General features: G+C 44.2%; 1 protein-coding gene across 13 annotated transcripts in view; it reads right to left on the reverse strand.

Moving 5' to 3' along the window:
* Nucleotides 1-641: 641 nt before the first annotated feature.
* The window catches only part of NFAT5 (nuclear factor of activated T cells 5), a 37135-nt gene continuing 14468 nt past the window's right edge, over nucleotides 642-23308 (reverse strand). For 8 of the 13 annotated variants that reach the window (XM_027684945.1, XM_027684955.1, XM_027684952.1 and 5 more), the window contains 11 exons: nucleotides 21180-21372; nucleotides 18713-18903; nucleotides 16683-16855; nucleotides 13865-13999; nucleotides 13643-13695; nucleotides 12802-12934; nucleotides 12182-12262; nucleotides 10320-10468; nucleotides 7384-9817; nucleotides 6484-6730; nucleotides 642-6124 (listed from right to left, as the gene is read on the reverse strand). In XM_027684945.1, coding sequence (XP_027540746.1) covers nucleotides 6492-6730; nucleotides 7384-9817; nucleotides 10320-10468; nucleotides 12182-12262; nucleotides 12802-12934; nucleotides 13643-13695; nucleotides 13865-13999; nucleotides 16683-16855; nucleotides 18713-18903; nucleotides 21180-21372 — 3781 coding nt within the window. In that variant the 3' untranslated portion in view covers nucleotides 642-6124; nucleotides 6484-6491. The remainder of the gene's footprint in view (nucleotides 6125-6483; nucleotides 6731-7383; nucleotides 9818-10319; nucleotides 10469-12181; nucleotides 12263-12801; nucleotides 12935-13642; nucleotides 13696-13864; nucleotides 14000-16682; nucleotides 16856-18712; nucleotides 18904-21179; nucleotides 21373-23308) is intronic. The other 5 variants (XM_027684948.1, XM_027684950.1, XM_027684946.1 and 2 more) reach the window with 5 other exon arrangements.

A 23308-nucleotide genomic window follows, 5' to 3' on the forward strand; every position in this document is an offset into this window, starting at 1 on the left:
TCCCTCCAGGCATCGTTACCCCAAACAGCTCCTGCCCAAGGACACTCAGGTCAGGCCGTTCCCAGCTCCCAGAGGAGCAGCTCCAGGGGCCAAAACCAAGCCAAGGCCATTTACCTGTTGCCTGAACACACGACCCTTCCCTAATCCCAAGCCTGGAGCAAAGCATGCAGCTGGAATGCCACCCAGTGGCTGCTGGGTAAGGGAGCCTTGGAACCCGAACCTCGGATTCCTCACCCCATCCCCATCCAGGGAATGTCACCTGGCAATTTAATGAACTGTAACAGCAAAAAGGAAAGGGCAAAGATCGGCCCTGCAAACTCCAAGAGAAGAAATAAGGACACTGGCTGGCAGTGTGCTGGAGGTGATCTGATGAACCCTGTGGCACAACAACAATGCCTGATCCACCCCATGTCAAATTCCAGTAGAACACGCCGGATTTGGCATGAAAAGTCATGGTGGATGCAACACACCCCACTGATTTTATGACCTGGATTTTATAGCATGAAGCTGTGTCAGGGGAGGGTGAGGCTGGATAACAGGGAAAGGTTCTTCCCCCAGAGGGTGGTGGGGCACTGAACAGGCTCCCCAGGGCAGTGGTCACGGCCCCAAGGCTGACAGAGCTCAAGGAGCGTTTGGACAATGCTCTCAGGACAGAGTGGGATTGTTGGGGTGTCCTGTGCAGGGCCAGGATTTGGACTGGATGATCCCTGAGGGTCCCTTTCAACTCAGCATATTCTATGCTTCTATGATTCTTAGGGTTTAATTCCTCACACAACCTGTAAGGAATCAGCACGAGACAACAGGTCCCTCATGGCCAAAACCCAAGGGGAGCTTCACTGGCTTTCAAGGAGTTCTCTTGAAATTGACTGTTGCAATAACAATTCAGATAAAAAATACTTTACAGACTCCTGCCCCTATGGGAATAAAGAGGAATGGCAGAGGAAGCTTCTCCTCCCTGACCCAACACAGCCAGCTGAGCAACAGGGCCCCTTTGCTACACAACAATATCTGACTGGTGTGAGCCCAGCTCCTCCACAGCACAGCCACCACCATTCCCTGTCTGCACGAGCTGCTGGGAGATTGGGAATGGGAAAGGTCCTGCAGGGGCTCAAAGGAAGCCAGACAGGAGCTCAGGGATGCAGGAAGCCTGTGCTGCCACTGCGCTTCCACAGCCCATCCTCAGACAGGCCTCCACCTGCTTGTCAGTTCTACCCTAACCCATATCTGCAAGTATTAATAAAAAGATATAAAAATACAAAAGTGGCTACAGCTGTTCCTACCCATGGATTTCAGTGACATTCACAAGCAAAGCAAATTCTGGAGTCACGTTACCAACAGGGCCACACGTACAGGACTGAGAGGTGCTGAGACAGCTACTCATGAGTGACTACAAAAACCTCCTACTAAGGAAAAGGAATATTATTTCATGTTTATAAAAATGTAAATATAACAGTATTCTATGCATGTGTCTAGTTATTTATATATAATAGATATGACTCCTCTATATACATATATATAATCCTAGAATATACAGGCAGTGCATATTTACATTCCTATACAGAATGTGAGAGGAAAAGCCTCTCCTCCTGTGTAACCCCTCCGAGCCCCCCACTCCACTAGAGAATTTTACAAGTTCCCTTTTACAGGAGTTTGCCCCCTGCTGTATTTTTCTTTGTATCTAAACACATTTATCCCATTTCCAACCCTGACCCTCTTGCTCATCCTGGAGCAGTGGGCACAGACTCCCTGCTCAGGGCACCACAGGTATCACAACGGGCATAACTGGGCTGAGCACAAACACAAAGGGCTCACAATCTGCCCCAAAGGACTAATTAAGCCCAAATTAAAACAAAACCTTTGAAAAAACACAGCATCTCAGTGGTGTTTCCTTTTAGCTTCTAAAGAACAGAGCTGCTCCCAGTCCTCTGGACTACAAAACCCACTGACTCCTTTAAAGTCAATTTTGCACTAATGAGAGGTCACCAGTGACCAGTATTTCCTCTTTGCATCTTCCACCTACAGCTCAGAGCATGCCAAGCAAGTCCCTCTCCTTGTTCCTGCTTCTCCCACTCAGATAGTGCTCCCCGCACTCCTCTCATGCCATGCCCCTGAAAAAGGAATCAAACAGTTTGCCAAGCAGGGGTACAAGAAATCAGGAATAAAAAACTGTTCAGACACGTTTTCCTTTTAAAAATTAGATCCTAAATCAAAATCTCAATAGACACTTCCAAAAAAAAAATTTGCAACTTATCCAAATGAGGTGAATGTCCACTGACAGAGCTGCCCAGACTTGGCATTTCGAGTGAAAAACCTGCCAATGTTTAACTGCTTAGGCCTTATTTTATCTTAAAACTACATGGGAAGCAACCACCCTGTCAGTGATTAGAGGTAATTATAATAAATGATTGGAGATTCAATATCCACTTCAGAACTGCCAGCCTGGAATTGCTTCTTGAACTAGATTTGTGTTAAAATAAGAGCAAAGCATTTGGCTCACTGAAAGATCAGGCAGTGAGGAGGCAATTAATAACAACTTGCTAATTAAGCACAAAGCACCAGTAAGGCCCTGCCAGAGGAGACCTTCAGCTAAAACTGTGCATTAAGTGTTGGGAGTGTGATTTTTGTGTCTCTGTGCACACTCACAATGTAAAAGTGGCTGAGAGAACGTGTGTGGACGTGGGGCTGTGCCTGGCAGGTTCCTCTCCCTAAATCCTCACCTGTGCCCACAAACTGTGCTCTGATAACCCCCCTCAAGGAGGCTGGCTTTACAGAGACTAAAACCTCAGGATCTTCTTTCTCAGCCAAAGGGACCAGACACAGTGCCAGCAATCCGTGTGCTCCCGGAGAGCAGAGAGGGAAACACAGGGATCAAACAAAGCAGATAAAGCTCCACTGACCAATCTCAACTGCTTAATTACAGAAGTAAATGCTCAGGACTCTGGTAAAACACAGATGTGGCTCCTGTGACATCCTGCAGCCTGTCCTTCAGCTCTTTTTTGGCTGATCCAACCCCTCCATCCTCTGAAACAGCTCTGAGCACGTGCCAACCGCTGAGCGACCTCTTCAGTCACAGACAAATACTTTTTGTAACCAAATCACATGTTCAAAGTGTTGTACATTTAAACATTGACCTAAAATGAACAGGTAAATTTAACACAAGGAAAGGAGGTGTTTCCAGAAGGGAAAACTGGGATAGCACAGCCCTTGATTGGTTTGTTTTGTACATCTTTTTCTCTTCTCTTCACAAGTGATCTCAAACAAACCCACAATTCAAACATACCCTTCCCTGGAGCTGTGGCAGTCCTGGGATGAGGTTCTCTTCTGGGCACCCATCCTGTCCCATGGAGAATTGGTCCCTGGTGACTTGGCACTGACCAACATACAGATACACCCCTTCGGAACAACAAACAAACTGAAGCAGCACAGAGTGAATTGATCGTTCCTGTCACTTCTCCTGTGTATGATGGCCCCAGGTGACACCCAGCAGCTTGTCCTGGGAAATGGATCCTGCAAACACCATCAGTTCCTTTTCCAATAACTGGCTACGGACTTCCACGGCCCTCTGGAAGTTGTTTCAGTCCATAGTTCTCAGTCTGAGCCCCACACAGCATTTGGTCACAGCTGTGAGGCTGCTGCTTTCGCATCATGAACCATTACAAGATGTTGTTAATATTTTGTCTTAGCAGGGGAAAAAAAAAAAAAACAACAAACCCACAAAAAGAAAAAGTCTGGTTGGGGTTAAAGCAGCTCTGGACATGATGCAGCAGGGAATTTGTTTTGTCATGATTAAAATTTTCGACGTTTGAGCATAACTATAAATTAAGAGTTAAAACACAGAGGCGCTAATAATAAAATATTAAATAGGCAATGAGAGTGGAGAAAAGCTGAATGGCTCATTCTGAGGGAAACCCCGATATTTCATATTTTATATAATCCTAAATGCCTCTGGGTTTCCTTCCCAGACTGTGAGTAAGGGACACACCAAACACAGAGCAAAGCTTCTCATGGCCAGCTGGACCAACACTGCCTGATGGAATGGCGAGAGATGAACACGTTATTTATGTTGCAAAAAGTACTTAAATACTCAATAAAGACATAACAAACCCCACCCCACCCCACTGTTATCAGACGCCACGTTGTGGTAGAACATCAGACAAACTCACAAATTTACCACAAAAATGTGTGGCAAAAAGAATATTTTATATATATGTATATATATAAATTTTTTATATTTATGCCAATGTACTCACTCAGTACAAATAGCAAAATAGTTATACCATTTCCTAAATACAAAATATAGCTTTCCAAAAAAATGAAACACACATTAGATATAAACCATCCAAAACTTGAACGATTGAAAACTGTATTCAAAATTAAATGACCCAGAGCAGGTCTCTTTCTGAAAAGTTCCCTTCATATCGGCAAGAAGCCTTACTACTGAAAACGTAATTCAATGCCTCTCAATGAGAGAGAGAAAGAGAGAGACAGAAAGAGAAAGTGAACGTCGTGACAGACCCACAAACGGGGAAAATCCAGGAAAACCAACAAAAACTCTACACGGCTCAACTACGCACACAAGTTAAGGGGAAAACACACAGTAAACAGACTCGAGGAACTTAAAAAAAAAAAACCATTTACAGACTGTTCTTTTGTTATTTCAAATAACAAAAATGAAAAATGACGTGATACCAACTACACTCTACGAGGCGTTACGGCCGCCCGGGGAGCGGGAGGAGAACACGGATCTGAGCGAGGCTTTAGTGAGAGATCACAAACTGTCCCGAGAGTTGAAGCACCCAAAAAATTCACATGCCTCACAATACACCTGCATGGTCTGGAGTGGGTTGTTTTTACATTCGGTAACAATAGTCAATGATTTATTTCTGAATTAAACACAACAATCTAGAAACCAGACTTGGGGCTTGGTGGTAGAAAAAGGAAAAATCACTTCAGAACTGCAATGAGCTCCACGTGCTACAAAGATGCAACAGCTCAGGACGAAGTGATGTTTTAAGAAGGCTTAAAAATGATGCAATTTGCCCCCTACTTGGAGTAAAGCCAAGCTGAAGATTTCCATCAGTCACAGCTGGAAAACAGCGGGTTAAGGGGGATTCCTGCGTTTAGAAGGTGGTGGGGAAATTGCTTCCTCCTTCCTTACTCCTTGATTATTTATCAAAGCTTCTACTGACTAAGCAACTTACTGCCAAGGATTCCTAAAAGCTGCTTCTGAGCTTTAAAGCCAGTAGGATATTTATGTCTTTTCTTTAAAAACACAGTATGAAACTGAGGGAGAAAAAGAAAACCATGGAAAGGAATGAAAGGGAGAAGGCTGGTTTGGGAACAGCTAATGAGACTTTACAGAGCTCTAACCCATCAGTCAGAGTGAGAGACACAGAGGAGTTCCTTCCTCAGCCAGAATGTTCTTTACAAGCTGAAGGTGTTTTAGAGGAGAAAATTTTAAGAGCAACTGGAAGTTCCCCTTCATTTCTTCATTTTGCAGAGCCACCAAACCCTTGCTCTATGTACAGCTAAGAGATGTGGAAAATTCTTAATCCCATTCTCAGATGGGAATTGCTCACCTCTGGCTACCTATAGCAACAATTCTCTGCTTGGTTATGTCAATATTTTCAATTAATAAATCGCAGATTTGGCTGTCCCACTCCATGTCAACTGTGAGATTCCATCACTTACTGACAGCTGAGTCACAGCTCGTGTCAGAGGAAACTGCTGTTCCTGCTTCATGAGCTTTCCTAGGCAAAAGAGGGGATGTGAAGAAGGAAGAGGAGGGAAAAAAGTAAACATGGTAACATGGATTACCTTCTAACAACAATAATAACTGACCAGATATGCTTTAAATTCAAAGAGCCCCCACAGTAATGAGGTTTAGGAACCTGGTAACAGCCCAATCCCATGCCCCAGTAACACAAAGCATAACTCCTCAGCATTATTGGCACTACAGAGCCCAAATTCCATGGCTGTGGCCCCAGGTCTGCCACTGGCCACGTGTGTGCTCTTTAGAGAGGGCCACTTTTCCACAGAAGCAATCAGTTCCACGCAGCCTAATCCAGAGTCGGAAGGTCTGAGAGGATCTGGGAAATCGTTGCTTTTTTTCTTCACGGAATTTCTGCAGGAGAAAACAAGCAGAAAAGTCATGCACAGCTAACCACAGTCATCCTCTTACTGCTGCGTAGTGCCTTCATCTTCAAAGCGTTCCTCACGAGCAGCAGCAAACTGGGGGCGAGTAGCAAGAGAAGGCTTTGTGGAGATCTTAAAGCCCCTTCCACTACCCAAAGGGGGCTTCCAAAAGAGCTGTAGAGGGACTTTGGACAGGGGCCTGGAGTGATAGAGCAACTGGGAATGCCTTAAGCTGAAGGAAGGCAGGGTTACATTAGTTATTAGGAAGAAATCCTTCCCTGTGAGGGTGGTGAGGCAAAAGCACAGGTGTGGCAGGACAGAACCCAGACACCCAAACTCATCACTTACTTGCCAGATTAGAAGGAGCCAGCCATGTTGTTCCCCTGGTTTTGCAAGGACACGAGCAGATCATCAATTTTCTCCATGTTCTGGTTGGGTGCCATTGCCGGCGGCAGCGGTGCTGGCTCCGAGATCTGCTGGGACAGGAGTGCCGGCACCGCCGCCTGCCCCTCGCCCTGGGGCTGCCCGGGCTGGCCCATGGCCATCAGCTCCTCTGGCAGTGGGGCTGGCCCCGAGGTGAGCAGCTGGCCACAGTCTGGGGGCAGGAAGAGAACACAGGAACATTTCAGTGAGGGTAAGTCCAAGCACACACTCGGGTACGACCACAGCAGAGCTGCTACAACCTGTTGTACCATCACCTGCACCTCTCACTTCTGGGGCTCCACAGCTACCTACAGACCTTCACAAAGAAGGATCTACATCCCACAGAACTTGTCATGGAAGCTAGATCGAGACAGGGGATAGGGGAAACTGCAGGTCTATACAGCTAAACACACTTTAACCGACATTTTTCTGGACTACACAGCTTCCAAAATCCTTCCTTTCCTTCAACAGTGTGCAGACAAAGCCAACACACATATTGTGGAAACCAAATCCAGCAAGAGAAATGCTGTCTTAAGAGAGCACAATCATTCCTAGATTAGATATAAAGGAGCAATTCTTCCCTGTGAGGGTGGTGAGGCCCTGGCACAGGTTGTCCAGAAAAGCTGAGGCTGCCCCATCCCTAGAAGTGTCCAAGGCCAGGTTGGACGGGGCTTGGAGCAACCTGGTCTAGTGGAAGGTGTCCCTGCCCACGGCAGGGGGGTGAAAAGAGATAAATTTTCAGTGCCCCTTCCCACCCAAACCATTCTATGATCTATGAGAATCTCTTCCAAATTGCAAGCTCAGCATGGGGCACCTGTCACTTACTGTTTTGGATGCCAAACAGGAATATTCCTGATGTCTGCTGGGATGATGCAGGGGAATTCTGCAGCTGGTTGATGGCACCTCCCGCTGTGTTGTGGAACAAAGGGGCCTGTTGCTGGGGAGGAGAGGCAGTTCCTGGCATTCCTGCCATGCTGTTCTGAGAGGAGTACATGGGAGACTGCTGCAGCTCCGGCTGGCTCATGCTGTTCTGCAGGGCAGACATGGAAGCTGAGGAGATGAACAGAGTGACTTGTTGCTCTTGAGAACTTGGGGACCCTTGGACCAGCTGAATCTGGGGCGAGTTATGGAAGATGGTTGGCTGCTGTGCTTCGGCCTGGTTGGAGCCAGGATTCTGGAGAGAAGACACTGGGGTCTGACTCTGGAATTGCATGGGCTGCTGCTCCTGGTTCATTGACGCCATGTTCGTCTGTGGATGGAAAATGGACTGGCCTTGTTGCTCCTGGTTGGTAACTGGGTTTTGATTGGGATTGAAAATCATGTTCTGCTTCTGAGAGGCCATGGTGCCCATTGCACTTTGATTGCTGAACATCATGTTCTGCTGCTGCTGCTGCTGCTGTTCTTGCGCTGGAGGACTGCTCTGGATAGCAACGATCGAATGCTGAGGTTGGAAGATGGCTCCTTGTTGGTTCTGAGGGATGGAGCTGGACTGGATGGAGCCCAACGACACTTGAGACTGAAACAAACCCTGTTGAGCAGGCTGGGTCTGAGGCTGCTCCTGGGGAAGCATGGAACTCTGGATATGAGATATCTGGGTCTGCTGCTGGAAAGAAGTCTGCTGTTCAGTGTTTGTTGCTGTCTGAAGAGAAGAAATGGAATTTGGGCTTGTAAAGAATGACATCTGTTCTTCCTGAGTGGCAGGGTTGCTCATGGAACTCTGGGAGAGGAACATGTTGGCAGACTGCTGGTCTTGAGGAACCGATGAGCTCTGCAAGACACCCATGGCATTCTGAGAGTGGAACATCGGGGGCTGCAGTTGGTCAGAGGAGTTAGTGTTGGTCTGGTTGTGGACAATGGAATTTGAGCTATGAAAAAGAGAGCCTTGTGTTTCCTGGGATATATTCTGAGTATCACCAATAGGATTCTGAGAGTGGAAAAGCTGAGCCTGTGAGTGTGGAGACTGCTGCATGAAGCTTCCTGACTGGATCGACATCATTTCGCCACCTTGCTGGAACAGGCCCCCCCCTTGCTGCTGAGTCCCACTCGCCTGGACACTCATCATGGTTTTGGTAGATGAGAAGAGATTAACCTGGGACTGACTTTCTCCACTGTGCTGCATCTGAACCATGGTTTGAAACACAGAGCTCTGCATCTGCTTACTCTGTCCCGAAGCCTCTTCTCCATCTGCAGAATTGGATGCCTGGAACATGGCAGGGCCGTTGTTGGAGACCTGCTGCTGAGCAGGGGCAGCCGCCTCGCTCCCCGAGACACTGGGGGACGAGGAGAATAATTCACACTGCATTTGCATGTCTTCATTAGTTGATAACCCACTCATCATGTGAGAAGCCTGCTGGTACACCGGGGACTGCTGCAGGGCTCCGTTCCCCGACGTTGTGGAGGAGAACAGATCCGACTGCATCGGCGTGGCCGCCGGGCACATGTTCTGCTGGATCCCGATCACCATCGCCGCCGACGTCTCCATCGCCTGCTGCTGCTGCTGCTGCTGCTGCTGGGGGTTGGACAGGGAGTTCTCAGGCTGAGAGTGAACGTTCTCAGCTCGCCCAGGCAAAAGGTTCTCCGCTCTGGAATGGACAGCTGTGTCTGAGGAGGAAAATATCCCAGGATTTACACTATTCTGTATCTGGCTGACCTGCTGAAAGATATCTGCGTTCAGTTGATCTTGGACATCCTCACTGCTGTCTGAACCAGAGAACAGAACGGAAGATAACTGCTGCTGAGCTTCCAAAACCTGCTGCACCAAGTCAACGTTCCTATTGCTGCCAGTGGCAGTGTTGGTCGGAAAATTCCCAGCCTGGAGCTGCTGTATCGTGTTCTGTAACTGACTCACGCCGCTGGCCGATGAGAAGATACTCGATGAAATCTGCTGCTGCAAGGCCTGTGCTGGCTCTGAGAGCGTGGACTGTTGTTGTTGTGACGCATCAGTCAACTGTGACAGAGTCACTACTGTGCCATCCGACTGCAGCACCTCCCTGGTCTGGGAATCCCTCGTTTGGAACTGGGCAGCCTGCTGCAGTAACGCGTCGCTGTTCTGCAGCTGCCCCGGAGTGGACACTGCTGAGAAGCTGCCAGGCTGGGAAATGTCCTGGGTCTGGATCGTGGTCAGGGGCTCTGGGTTGTACACCTTGGGCTGGATTTGCTGCTGGTTTTCACTTTCAGAAGGTAAATGGGAAGCAGAAGTTGATATGCCAGACATGCTGTTTTCCAATGTTTGTTGAGTTGGTCCAACCACATTTGAAGCCTGAAAAGAGCAAGACATTGGGCAATTTATAAATGTAGTTGGGTGATGTTGATAAAATTTCCCCCAACCCCTTATGTCCTGAGAAGATCAGAGGGAGAAGATGTGATGTCTATGTATCTCTCTAGACATACCCAAACCAACAAGCAAATGATTACCAGTGGAAATGCTACTTCAAGGATGGAGTTAAGGCACAATTTAATGAAAGCAATGCTAGGAACTGATTAAAAGGATATTATTACAGTAATTTACTAGTTCTGTACCACAGCACTAAAAAACATCATCACAGAATCACTATCCAAGCCTGGGTGCAGGAGCCAGGCGAGTTATCTAAGGAACTTGTCTGTTATTTTACTCCTGCTCTGTGATCATGTTTCACCCAGGTTGATCCTGGACATGGCATTTTCCCTGTCTATTACTCTTCTCCACTATTAAAGCATGGACAAAGGGGCGGATGTAACTTGGACTCTCAAAGCTGCTGTTCTCAGCCCCCCACCGAACTCACCTGGAACGTGGGGGGAGAGCGTTTTTCTGCACTTACTTCCATTGGAGCCACATCTTCGTTCTTAATCATACTGCTTGGCATGAGTGGAGTTATCAAGGCACTAGGAAGAATGTTCACCTTCTCCAGGTTACAGCCTGAGGCCTTCACTGCTGCAGCCAAAAATACAATGCATTAGATCACTTTAGCATTAAAATTAATCTCACAGAATCAATGAATGGTTTGGGTTGGAAGGGACCTTAGAGGGATCCAGTTCCAACCCCCTGGCACAGGCAGGGACACCATCCACTAGACCAGGTTGTTCCAACCTGAACACTTCCAGTAATTTTTTCTGGTCCACATAAAAAATTTACGTAAGATATCCCAGATCTTTGCTGTAAAGAAATTAACCTTTCTGATTTCAAATACTGCTGAAACTGAGCTTAAACTAAACCAACAGGAAAGCCTGTAAAAACCATCGCTCCATAAGTCCTTTCAAGTAAATTAAAGCATTAATCCTCAATGTAAAGCAACAGATCTCCATGCTTTAACCCAATTTAAACCTTACAATAAGGTGGCAGTAAAATTTCTGCACAAGTATATGAAGTGGGGAAGGACAGAGCAGAGACAAAGCACATAAAGCACATGAAACTGTCTGACCTCTGGTTCATGATCAACCTGGAGCAGAACAGGTACAGGAATGAACTGTCACAAAAGAGCTGGTAGCAGAAACCCACATGAGAAGGTAAACTCAGATTTATTGCATAAATTAAATGAGGATATGAAGGAACAGAAATAGCACGTTGTGTTCTGAGGAACAGCAGCTGTTCTGTAGCAGTTGGGATCTTCCCTCAGTGAAGCCCCCACACTAAATTAGATGGATGTCAGGCTTACCCTGTACATTAGCTATTATTTTCCTCATCTTTTCAATCTGGCTACTAGAAATCTTTCCAATCCTTTTACCAGCTTGTTTCATTGCCCTACATATTTTTGCATATTTCTCTTCCAATTATTCTCTGCAGGTTTAAACTCATCAGGTCTTGTATTATCCTCCCTAACAAGTTGTAAAGTCAACTTGTAAATCCATCCATGCCAAGACCAAGCTCTTAACTTCAAACATGAGCTCTGTGGGTCTCACCTGCAGCTATGGATTCCTATCACACCTGGGATCACACTGCTCACCTTCAACCTGCTTTTCCAGAGCAGGCTGTGGAAATTTCCAGTCATCTTTGTGCACCACTGGAGTCTTAACAGGCAACTAAGAGACATTTCCTTCCTCTATTTCAATACTAGAAGGATCAATTCACACTTAAAAAAAATAGGTAAACCTAAAACTTGTTCTTTTGGAAGGAAATGACGAACTTTGCATGGACAGAATGGTCAGGAAAAAAGTCCTCACTGAAGGGAGTAAACTGAAATTCCCAGAATTAACGTTTTTAACTAGACCCACTGAAAGCAGTGTTATTAAACCTATAAAATACAGCTTCTGAAAGACACCAAGTTGCCACATTTGTGTTTTTCAGTGCTCAGTCCTTCCCCACTACCAAGTTTAGGTGTGGTTTTGCCTAAATTAACACTAAATTAGCTCTTGACTTGCAAACACATTAAATAAAGATCAGACTGCAGGGCCTAAGGAATGAAAAATGGGTTGAAAATTTAATATTATTTTTGCAAAGTTTTTGTTCTATATTCACTCATATTCACATACTTAAAGGAATACTGTTATAAAATAAAATATTCAGAATCAGAGAACAAACCTCCCTGTTTGAACGGGGCCAGATTTTATAAGCACAGAGTTATCTCAGGATGTCTGATTCATTGCTCCAAATTTGAGTAAGAATTTAGAGTTAAATTATTAACAACACTGATAAGAATCAATTTAGTACCTTTTATAGCCTCTTCAAAAGAACAATGTTGGGCTGGGCTGGAGATTTCCTTCTTCACATTAACATTCAGAGTCCCAGCTGCTGAGACAAAACACATTGAGAACTTCCTATGTTAAATCAGCAAACACGCCAAAACCAAACAAAGCAAACCAAAACAGTTACTTATAGCTTAAAAAAATTCAGGTTCTTTGAAACCCACAAACCTTCGCCCTGTGTATTGTGATATAGATAGATAAATAAACAACAATACGTGTGGCGGGCAAAATGCAGCTTTCCTCAGGATAAAGCTTGGTGGGATTTCTTGGTTTATTTGGTGCACTGTATGGAATATGTCTATTTTTTTTCCTGTTCAGCTTCATTCTGATCCTTAAACTAGAAATGGATGCTGCTGCATATGAACAGCTGTCTCCATGCAGCTGGAATTTGAGGTATTTACCACATAAATGAGAAAAGTAAAGCCTTCGGATTTTATTATTAGCAGAGCAAACCTCCCATGAAGAGAAGTTTGGAAAGATCTACGTTATTTAACATTCCTGTGGTATGGATTAAACAGTGAAATCAGAACTGAGATAGTTCAGCAGGTGAAATGCCCACCCCTCCCCAGTCTGTGTGTCACACACCTGGATCTGGAGTGTAGGTAAAGGGCTGCACATCGTGAGATCTCCCAGCGTTGGTCACCACGTATATTCCCACAGAAACAGCTGAGGTTATTTGCTGGTCGTGATATGGTGGCACCTTCACAATAAGGTGATTCTGTAAGGCAAACAAACACCATTAGAAAAAAATCACATTTTATTATTATTGACCTTAATTGTATTTACTTACATCGAAAGAGAGAAATAGACTGATAAACCACCATAAAAAACAAAGGCACCGGGGGAAATGTATGTGTGGGATCCTGCCTTTGGAGGTGGGATCAGGATGGCCCTTGTCTGACATCATCTGCATTTAATAATTCTCCAATTTCAGCCCAAGAGTCCATAACGACTGTTGTCTTTAATTGTGTCAAAAAGAATAAATAAATATTCTGTAAAAGATTTCATAGTGGAACAGAAATCCAGCCAGGTACAACTCTGGTGTACACACAATTTATTTCCTCCCAGTAGTAACTCAATGTGTCCTTAGGAAAACTGCTGGGAAAACCAAATTAGGCATTTTAATTCTATTGTATGTAAGGGCAAAGACCTGCTCACCAAACTGTGGTACCCAACTTCTCAATGAGAAAGGGAACAACTACACTTGTGTAAACCCAAAATTATGTTCTGCCAGACTCACTGTAGAACTTATGTGAAGAAAAGAAATATTATTTCTAGAAATGCTCAGCAAGAGGGAAAGGCTTTATTGATTTTTCTCTGGAAACGGTCAGAGTATTTTGTAATTAAAAATATAATAATAATAGCAATAGTAGCAACAATAAGAATAGTAATAATAATAATAATAATAATAATAATAGAGGAGTACCTGATGAAATAATTCCATGTCTATTTCAGCTTCTGCCTTCCAGGAATTCTCATCTAAATGAAAATTAAAAAGCAGAATTTATTGCACATGCAATAGAGCAGTTTATTTTCGTGCCCTTGATTCTGCTCCTCAGTTTGCTCTCAGACTGAGCTTTACCAAGCAATGGAACCCCAACCCCAGGCTCTCCTCAGCACCCCAAGCCAGCACGGCTTTCACACTAACCAGAAACATTCTCTTGGAAAATCACTTTTGTTCCCTTTAGGAAGTTCTTGCCAATCAGAAAAACTTCCTCTTCACCCTTCACTGAACAGCTGTGGAGACTTTTCTTTAGGATCTCTGGAACTCCCGCTGGTTGAGCTGCAAGGAAAAAACAGTTTGAAATCAAGAAAATATCAACATCCAAAACAAACCACTTTTACTTACAGGGTGATGAAGTAAAGAACAAAATAATTCCTGATCTTCCTCCTTCACTACATCATCAATGACTAACTCTTCAGAAGATAACCATTTCTATTATTTCCCCACAAAAATCACACTTAGGTCAATGATTTGCTAATAATATTTTCCTTTTCCTCCTGCCTTTATTAAATCTTCTAAATGAAACTTTCAGTGTTGGATGGAGCCAAAGCTCAACAAGTGCCCAGAAGAAAAGAGAATATGGTGCTGTAATTCCCTGGCAGAGCCAGAGATAAACAAAGGCCTCAGCCTTTGGCCACACCTGAAGCCCCCCTGCAAATTCAGCCTTAAGATCATAAAAAACTTAGTTTTTTACAAAGATTATTTTGTTCTGCTCTGCAAAAGGGCAGAAGTGGTAACTGCCCTATTACCTGGGGGGTTTTACACTTGTTTTTTTTACATGACATAAGTTTTCTGGCTGGTGCAAGAACCCAGGGCTTGGGGCAACCTGGTCTAGTGGAAGGTGACCCTGTCCATGGCAGGGGGTGGAACTGGATGAGCTTTAAGTTCCCTTCCAAATCCTTGCAAGAGTCTCATCCCTGCAGTTGGGGATTTTAGCAATTTATATCCAATAAATGAGCAAAGAGGATGTGGTTTCCAGACACACATCACTGGACACCTCTCTGCCAGCCACTCAGATGACAATTTATGTAACACTTATCACCAACTGTCTTTGCTGCAAACCATTCCTATTCTTCTGAAAGCCTAAATCATGTAAGACCACACATGTTAAATGAGCACTACAGACAATTTAAACAGACATATATTTTAAAACAACGTGCTTTGACACACTTAGTATAAAATAACTGCAGTTTCTAACAAGGGTTCCCCAGCCCCCTTTCCCACTCCCCATAAATCCCCAGGCACACGCTCGTGCTCGTGCTCTGCACTTGCATGGCCCACTTTGAGTGTTTAATAAAAATATTCTCTGGGCTTACTACACAGCACAACATACATCCTGTACCACTCTAAATTATTTAATGACCTTTCAGAAAGGATTTCTCTACAACTCTCGCAGAGGGTTCCCAGGCAACCGTTACGCAACGACTGAATATGCTCAAGGCACATGAAAAGAGTAACTGGATTTAGGTTTGCTAACAAGTTAACAAAGCCTATTTAAAACATAGGCCTTAAATAAAGAGCCTGCAGCTACTTAATGCCTTTTCTGTGGTTTCAGGAACATTATCAGTTATAAAACACAACATAAATGCGCTCTGATGAGGGAAAATGCAGACCTTGTTGAGAAGGTACAGCACACATCTGCAGTAAGGTGTATGCAGCAAACAAACCCGGTGTAATGTGCTTGAGGAGATGATTTATATGAACAATTTAATAAACAACATTATTTTATGCCATTTTGATCAGCCAGTACATACGTGCCAGCACTACTGGGTTGGCCAAGGTCTACTGCAAGTCACCATAACTTCAGCATAAGCTACAACAGAAGCACAGAATCCTGGAAAGAGTCTCAGGACTTCCCCTCTCAACCCTCACACCATGATCAGCGCTACCCACATATTCCCCAAAGATGCAAGTCTGACCAGAGTATTTTGCTCCTTTGTTTTAGACTCCCAGCATACAAAATTCCTGGGCAATCCCTTAGCAACTTACACAATTGAGAAGATTTTCTTAGCAAGTGACCGAAACCCAGTTTGCCAAAAACTAAACCAATTTACTCTTTACTGCATCAAATACAGCTTTTTTCAGCTAAACAGCCTATTTTAAAATCAGTCTCTAAATGTTTCACCTCAGACTCTCAGTTTCTGCTCACAATAGTAAGGTTTGGACTGTTTAAGAAAATGGCAGGGGGGTGGAATGAGATGAGCTTTAAGATCCCTTCCCACCTAAACTACTCCATGGTTCTGTGATTCCCTTTTCCTCATTGGTCAGTGGAACCTCCTCAGCCAAGGCAGCCAGCTGTGCTTGTGCTAAACAGAGCATTTTAAAAAAGAGCTATAAAAAGTTTTGTTCTTGCACTGAACCAGAACAGATTCAGCCTCTGGTCCATCCAAGGACCACTCAGAAAGCCAGTCCCGCTGACTTACCGCAAGTCCTTTCTAGCACTGAAAGCTGATGGATGAATGTGACATTACAGAAGAGATTAAAAGTTGTATCAAAAAGTCACTATTCGAAGCAACCATGACAAAAATTGTGAAATTTTAAGAGGTAAAAATTAATTTCATTGAAGAGCATAAATATATAACTATTTTTAAATAGAGGTCAATAATTTTAACTAATACCCCACCCCAAATAAAAATCAATCTATGTAATCTAAACTATAGCAATTCTGAAATAATCATTGATTAACATGGGGGGTTTTTTTCCCCCAAAGCATAAAATCACAGAATCATTTAGATTGAAAAAGAGCCCAAAGACCACCAAGTCCAGCCTGTGCCCGATCCCCACCTTGTCACCCAGCCCAGAGCACTGAGTGCCACATCCAGTCATTCCTTGATCACCGCCAGAGATGGGAACTCCACCACCTCCCTGGGCAGCTTTTTCCAATGCCTGACCACCCTTTCTGTGAAGAAATCACACTAAACCCCAGACTCCTCTAAAATCAGCGTTCTGGTTTGATACTCACTGCACAGAATGGGGGAAGAAGGCGTCTGCAGGGTCAGAGTGGAGCCGTCCTTGCGCGTGATGTTGACGCGAAAGACCAGCCGGGCGCGTGTGCTCTTCTTCTTGGACCCGGCAATCCCTATCCTGGCTTCAACATCAGCATTCCTCAGCTTCAGGATTCCCACACAATCAACCCTAACAACACAGAAGAGTACAGAGTTTAATAGTTTCGTAAGTTCAGTATCTTAAATAATCTTTCAAGAAGTTCCATAAGCCACCAAGTCAAAAGCCTTGAAGTAATTACTGAAATGTTATTAGATTATTTTTATTTATATGAAATCTCTCTATGACCTTTCTCATTTTTCAATTCAACCCTGCATAATCTGGATGATGAATCATGGGAGAACAGCATATGAAAGCATGAATAGGATAGAAAATGCAATATAATTCTGGTAAGCATTCAATTTAGAATCACAGCTCTTCATTCTTCCATCCCTAGGGCGAGATCTGGGTTTGTAGGATTATTGCTACAAAATATTCTGCATTCACTTAAAGAAAGCAGGAGTAGAAGAAAACTTACTGTAGTCATATTATTTTTTACGTTCAGTGGGGCTTGGAAGTGACAGATACGTCCTACTGTAAGTGTGGTCCTGGGGCAGACGTACAGGGCCAGGTGAGAGAGATGCAGTGCTGGCTTTCAGAGACAAATGCTCCATGGAAAATTATTACAAGCAAAAAACAGCCAAAAAAATAAAAACAAAAAAACCAGAAACACAGTGTGATGTGTTGAAAAGAATAATATTGTAATTTAATCAGGATTTTGGGCTCTATGTCGAAAAAGTACAGGGACCACCTGATATCTGAGTACAATAAACTTCAAGCAAGAGCTGAGGAGCAGAGAGGAGGGGACAGCGTGGTCCAGACAATGCCACTACTGGTATTACCTTCAACAGAGGTGCTACAGCAGGACTGAAATACCAGCAAATTTTCTTTAGAGACACCAAGATATCATGAAAAACAGCCCAGGCAAAACTCTTCTTCCTAGATAATTCCAATTCCTCTTCCTGGTATTGCTGTACTTTATATGGTTGGATTTGACCATCTTAAAGGTCTTTTCCAATCTTAATTCTATAATTCTATGATTAACACCTGAGGACAATTATAAAATTACTCTCTAAGAGGCAGTTTCCAAACTTACAGGAATAAATTTTTTACTAAAAGAGAATCAAACTGATTCAGTCAATCTGCAAACTGTATTATCCTGCTTAGGAAGTAGACACTGTAAATTGAATAAAGGTTTCTTCTCTTTGTACAAGTTTCCAGGTACAGAGTGGCAGCTTTCAACCACAGAACCATTACAAAATAAGATGTTCTATTGACAAGAAGACTTTGGAAGATCACTGCCTTCCTGTACATTGATACATGTGAAAAGCATAGTAGGGGAATCACTTCTACTTAAAGTGTCCTTCCTGTGAGATCAAAACCACGAAGGCAGATGAATCCACTTTACAAAACCTCCTGCTGTGACCCACTGTCATGAGCCCCTTCCCAGCTGCCCTCATGCAGCTCCAAAACCTCACCTGTGCTGGACCACACCAGCTCTGTCAGGATGGGCAGAACAAGCAAAGCAAGAGAGCAGAAAAGCCAGAGTTTTGCTTCACTATCCACAACTCCCAGTTTTTTGGGCCCAATATTCTCCATCCCTTTTCCAAGCAGCAATTCTCTACTTGTTCAAAGCCAACCAACCAGCAGAACCAGTGATGGCTCTAATTCACCTAATGCTTGGATGTGCACATTATTGATCAACCAAGGACATGAAACCAACCTAACAAAATTAACTGATAAAGTCTAAGGAAGAGCAGACTAAGCATGAAGTATAATAAACAAAATGAGAATGCGATTTAAAAGTTTTTCTGTCCATGTGGCCTCACTCAGTGCCCGGTGTGTGCCAAGATGGTCACACTTTTAACTACCAACCCATCCAACAGAAAAAGGAAACCTGTCCCTAAACCAAGCTCATAAATGAAAATACTTATAAAAAAAGCTACTCACGCCAGTGTCATGTTGTTGCTTGGGTCCAGCCCGACCTCGATGACCGTGGTCCCCTCTATATCCACCTCCTTGCAGGGGGTGGTGTTTCTCCCAGTGACTCTGCAGGCCTGGTAGAACCCGTGCGGCTTCACACGCCCGGAGTCGTTCCCCACAAACACCTGCAGCACCACCGGCTCGTTGTGACCCTCCAGCTGAAACAGGCCAGTGGTTAATTAACAGGGAGGGATTTCTTTAATTATTATAGTTAATATTCTGGTTTTAAACCACCTTGAATCCTATCTATCTTCAGGCAGAATGATCCCAACTGCAACTCTCACGTCTCTTATGACTCTCACCCCAACCATGACTATTCCCCCATCTCTTGCCAGAATTCTCCTCTCCCCCCAGTGCATCTATGTCCACCAGTCAGCCCAGAAAGAGAACATTTGCTGGGGTTGCTTCCAAAGGTGATTAGAACTTGTTGGTCAATACGTTCATGCCCGTTAATCACTGGCATTCCAGAATCCCACCTTCACACCAGATGCACCTTGAAACCAGATTAAAACTGTCCAACATTTGCAAAACCACTGGAAAAGTCAGAACAGGATGAAGGGGAAGCAGAGGTAAGAATGGGACGATCCAACCGCACAAGCCCAGCTTTCTCTCAGACAATAAAATAAAATTAAAAATGGTAACTTGACCTCTCCTACTAAAAAGTTTATGAACAGTGTCAGAGTTTGTTGAAATACTTCGTAAGTAAAAGCAGGTCAGACATTTTAACATTCTCCTGCAATCCCATGCGAAAGCCAAAATTATTCCAGAACATGTCAGTGGAAAATACATTCATAAAATACATTCATGAAATGTTTGTGTCCTTTCAATGCTTTTTTTATTAGTGGGATTCCCCTGTGGTGCCACAGACTAAAAATACTCTGAGGTAAAAGAAGTTTTAAAGTAAATCTGGACACTGCATTTCAAAAGAACCTTTCCTTCTTTTTAGGAAATAGTTAAGAAAAATACTCCAAGTAAAAAGAAACTCTAGATTGCTGACAAATTCCCAGGCCAGAGATGGCACTCCTTTGCCAGAGAATTCTAGGAGGAGATAAAATGAGTATTTTAATGTTTTCACTATGACACATTTGCTGCTTGAGGATTTCCGGGTGACAATGTTGTCTTTTGTCCCAGGCCTGGAAGTCGAGGCAATACCTGCAGAAAGAAGCTCCATTTTTATTAGGAAGGAGATGCAAATGAGAGCAGAGGCCTCTGGAGGATCTCCTGGGGGATTAGTCCCTGAATACACCCTCAGAAAACATAGTTCTGCAGTTGTTAACAAGTTTGAATAAAGGAAAAAAAAATGAGCAAACACTGATAAAATCATTGTGTGCTCCTCAAGTCCAAGAGGGACAAACAGCAAATGTGAGTGTTACAGACGGGCAAAGCCAAAAGATGTCTGGAGGTGGCCCAGCACAGGCTCCCAGGAGGAACCACAGGAATAGCAAAGGGCTCAACACCTGGTCACTTGATTAAGGTTTGTTTATACAATTTTAACATTGCATACTGATTGTGGAACTCAAGTTCTAAGTTGTCAAGAACAGAGTTTTATTTCAATGGCCACAGAACTTGCTTCTCCCCCTCAGCCTATGTAAGAGCGATGCACTGGAGCGGCTCCCAAACACCAGATCTCTGAACCACCACTGTTTTTACACTATTCCTCCCCATCTTTAGACCCCATGAACAAAACAAAAAGCCCTCTTGTCCTTAACATATTTTTTTCCCACTAGCTCAGATTTCCTGAAGATTCACTGACTCATTTGCCTGTGCAGCCCTGGCAGAGTTTTATCTGCAGGGTATGAACTCGTCTGCCTACTGGTAAAGCAAACTGGAACTTCCAGGAATTCAGCAACACGAGACTCTTCCAAACAGATTTTTCACTGATGGGTGCTAAAGGGTAACTGGGAAAGGAATTAAAAGGAAATTCAGATGAACAAAGGCCCATTAAGAAAATCCACATAAATGAGCACTAAATCCCCATAGCAACAGGCCAATATGAAAGGATTCTTTTCTTATGAAACTCTACTGGAGTTGTGCATTACTCAGGAGGACTGAGTGAAGGGCTGGTGGGGTTTCTAACACTGCTGAACAGGACTTTGAAGACAAGTCTACTTCTATATTCTGTCAGCAGTGGACAGCACAAATTTAAGGGCTGTATCACAAGCAAACATTTCTTTGTGTACCTGGTAAATTAGTTTGGGTTGAGAACTGCTTATGTATCGCTGCCTTGACATAAAACTTCCCTCCTCCTGTAACTCCGTGATGCCAATAAGACTTTTTGTGACTTGCAAGAGACCCAGTACAGTCTTTACAGCAGAGAGACTGCAAAACCTCCTCCCCTCCCTCTAAAAGACAGACTGGAGGCCTGTTTGAACTGAACCCGTTCCCATTCCATTAGAGTACCCCTGGGAAGGGTGTCCCCATGCCCTCAGCCTACCTTCACTGTGGGAAAGCCCTGCTGTGTCCGGTCCTTCACAGAGCCCCGGCTGCCCTCGGTCAGATAACGAGCCCTGTGCTGGGTCTCCGGCTGCACCACAATCTTCAGTTCCTTCCCCTCACTCTTAGTCGGATATTGACCACACAACATTGGGGTCTTCTTCCCTCCAGCTCCCTTCTGGTTCTCTGATGCTCTGGGAAGTCAAAGCAGACCATCGAGAAGATGTTAGAAACAGCTCCCCAGTTAAAACAAACCAAATCACAGAAAAGCTAAAAAGACAAAGAGTGTGTATTAATGGATGGAAGATTTGTAGTGGAGAGCCAACTTTGGAATTCTCTTTTCGACAGTGAAGGAAACCTGCAGGATGAAGAGGAACGGTGCTTCCCTGCTCCTCCATCCAGAGCACATGGGAACTGCTTTTCAGAGAGCAAACATAAAGGAAGGGAAACGTAATTAGCATTAAATGATGTTAATGAACAGAAGGAGACTCATAACCTGCTTTTTCATAGTCAATGATACAGCCTGCACAAGCTGTTTCACTGCTGTAACACACGCACACATGTACACACACACTCTGAATGGATTTGTGGTTAAATGGTACTTCTTTAAACAGGAAAACAGCCTCATGCCTGTCTCCACCTCCATTTGCACATCCATGCAAACTCCAACTCTGATTTCTGTCAAAACAGATTGATAAATTTATGTGGAAACCCAATCAGTTACTGTAAAAGCTCTGACATAATTGCACTGAAGTTAAATCAGGCCTTTCTTTCCAGGTGCATTTTGTAGGCCATCGTGTCTTGTGCTCAGTTCCATAATTAAAACCGGGATGAAGGAGTCCTCCAAAGTCTAACAGTACATGAGTCATCTTGTATTCCTTTTAAACCAGGATTTGGTCATGAACCTGAAGTCCAATAAACTCCTTTCACACTAGGAAATGTGAACGTGCCACGGCACACGGTACAGGCAGGAAAAGGGCTCCACGATTTACGCAGATGTCATATTCATTTTACTACCAAAAAGGGGCTTCTAACAGCTAATGCCTGGGAAGAAAGCAGCTTTAAATAACAGGTGTGAATTGCTTAAAAAACAAATCCTGTTTCAATGTGCAACTTACGGAAGTAATTTACTCAGGATTTTTTCCTTCTCAAAAAGGATGAAAAATGCTTTTTCTTCAAAATCATTTACTGGGAGCTTTGCCACTGCAGGAGGTTCTCACTGACCTGGAGCTGGGGTAACCCAGCTCTCTTCCCAATGATTTACACTAACAAACAGGATCAGCACCTTTTCTAAAGCTCCTACTGTGCAAGGACCAGCACATGGACACAGTGTAGGCTTCCCAGTCATTCCCAGGACTGCTCCTGTGCTCCCCCCCTTCCCCCATATCTCTTAACTCTGAAAGTCATGGAATTGCAGAACAGTTTTGGTTGGAAGGGACCTTTAGATATCATCTAGTCGATGCCCTGCCATGGGTAGGGACACCTTCCACTATCCCAGGTTGCTCCAAGCCCCATCCAACCTGGCCTTGAACACTCCCAGGGATGGAGCAGCCATAGCTTCTCTGGGCAACCTGTGCCAGGGCCTCACCACTCTCCTTGTAAAAAAGTTCTTCCTTTTATCTACTCTAAAGCAACCCTCTCTTACTTCGAAACCATTACCCTTTGCCTATAGCAACAGGCCCTATTTGTCACACTCCTATTTCCACTGAGCCTTCCGTTAAAACAGACAGAGGTCAGTGCTTTGGATGATCTCCATTCCCATTTTTCTGTCCATAAAGGTCAACCGCTTCAACATGGACAGGAGGGTGAGCCTCCTCCTGCTCACCCAGGTGAGCCCTGCCACGGTCCTGGTTGCCCTCCACACTCATCCTCAACCACCAAAGACAGACAGGATCTAGATCAAAACTGGTATAAATCTCTGCAAGATAATACCATCTTACAGTAAAACCATCTTCCTGCCAAGAAGTCGTGATTACTCTGCTTGGTGCAGTCACACAGGCTGCTTAAAAACATAAATATGCCATGCAAAAACATACCTTCCTTTGGGAAAAGGGACAAAATTGTCCTTCAATGCAGCACATGGGAAACCTGTGATACACTAAATAAACTGTAATTAACACCATCATGCTC

The sequence above is a fragment of the Neopelma chrysocephalum genome, unplaced genomic scaffold, assembly GCF_003984885.1.
Source record: "Neopelma chrysocephalum unplaced genomic scaffold, ASM398488v2 Primary Assembly neopelma1_68, whole genome shotgun sequence".
NCBI lineage: Eukaryota > Metazoa > Chordata > Aves > Passeriformes > Pipridae > Neopelma > Neopelma chrysocephalum.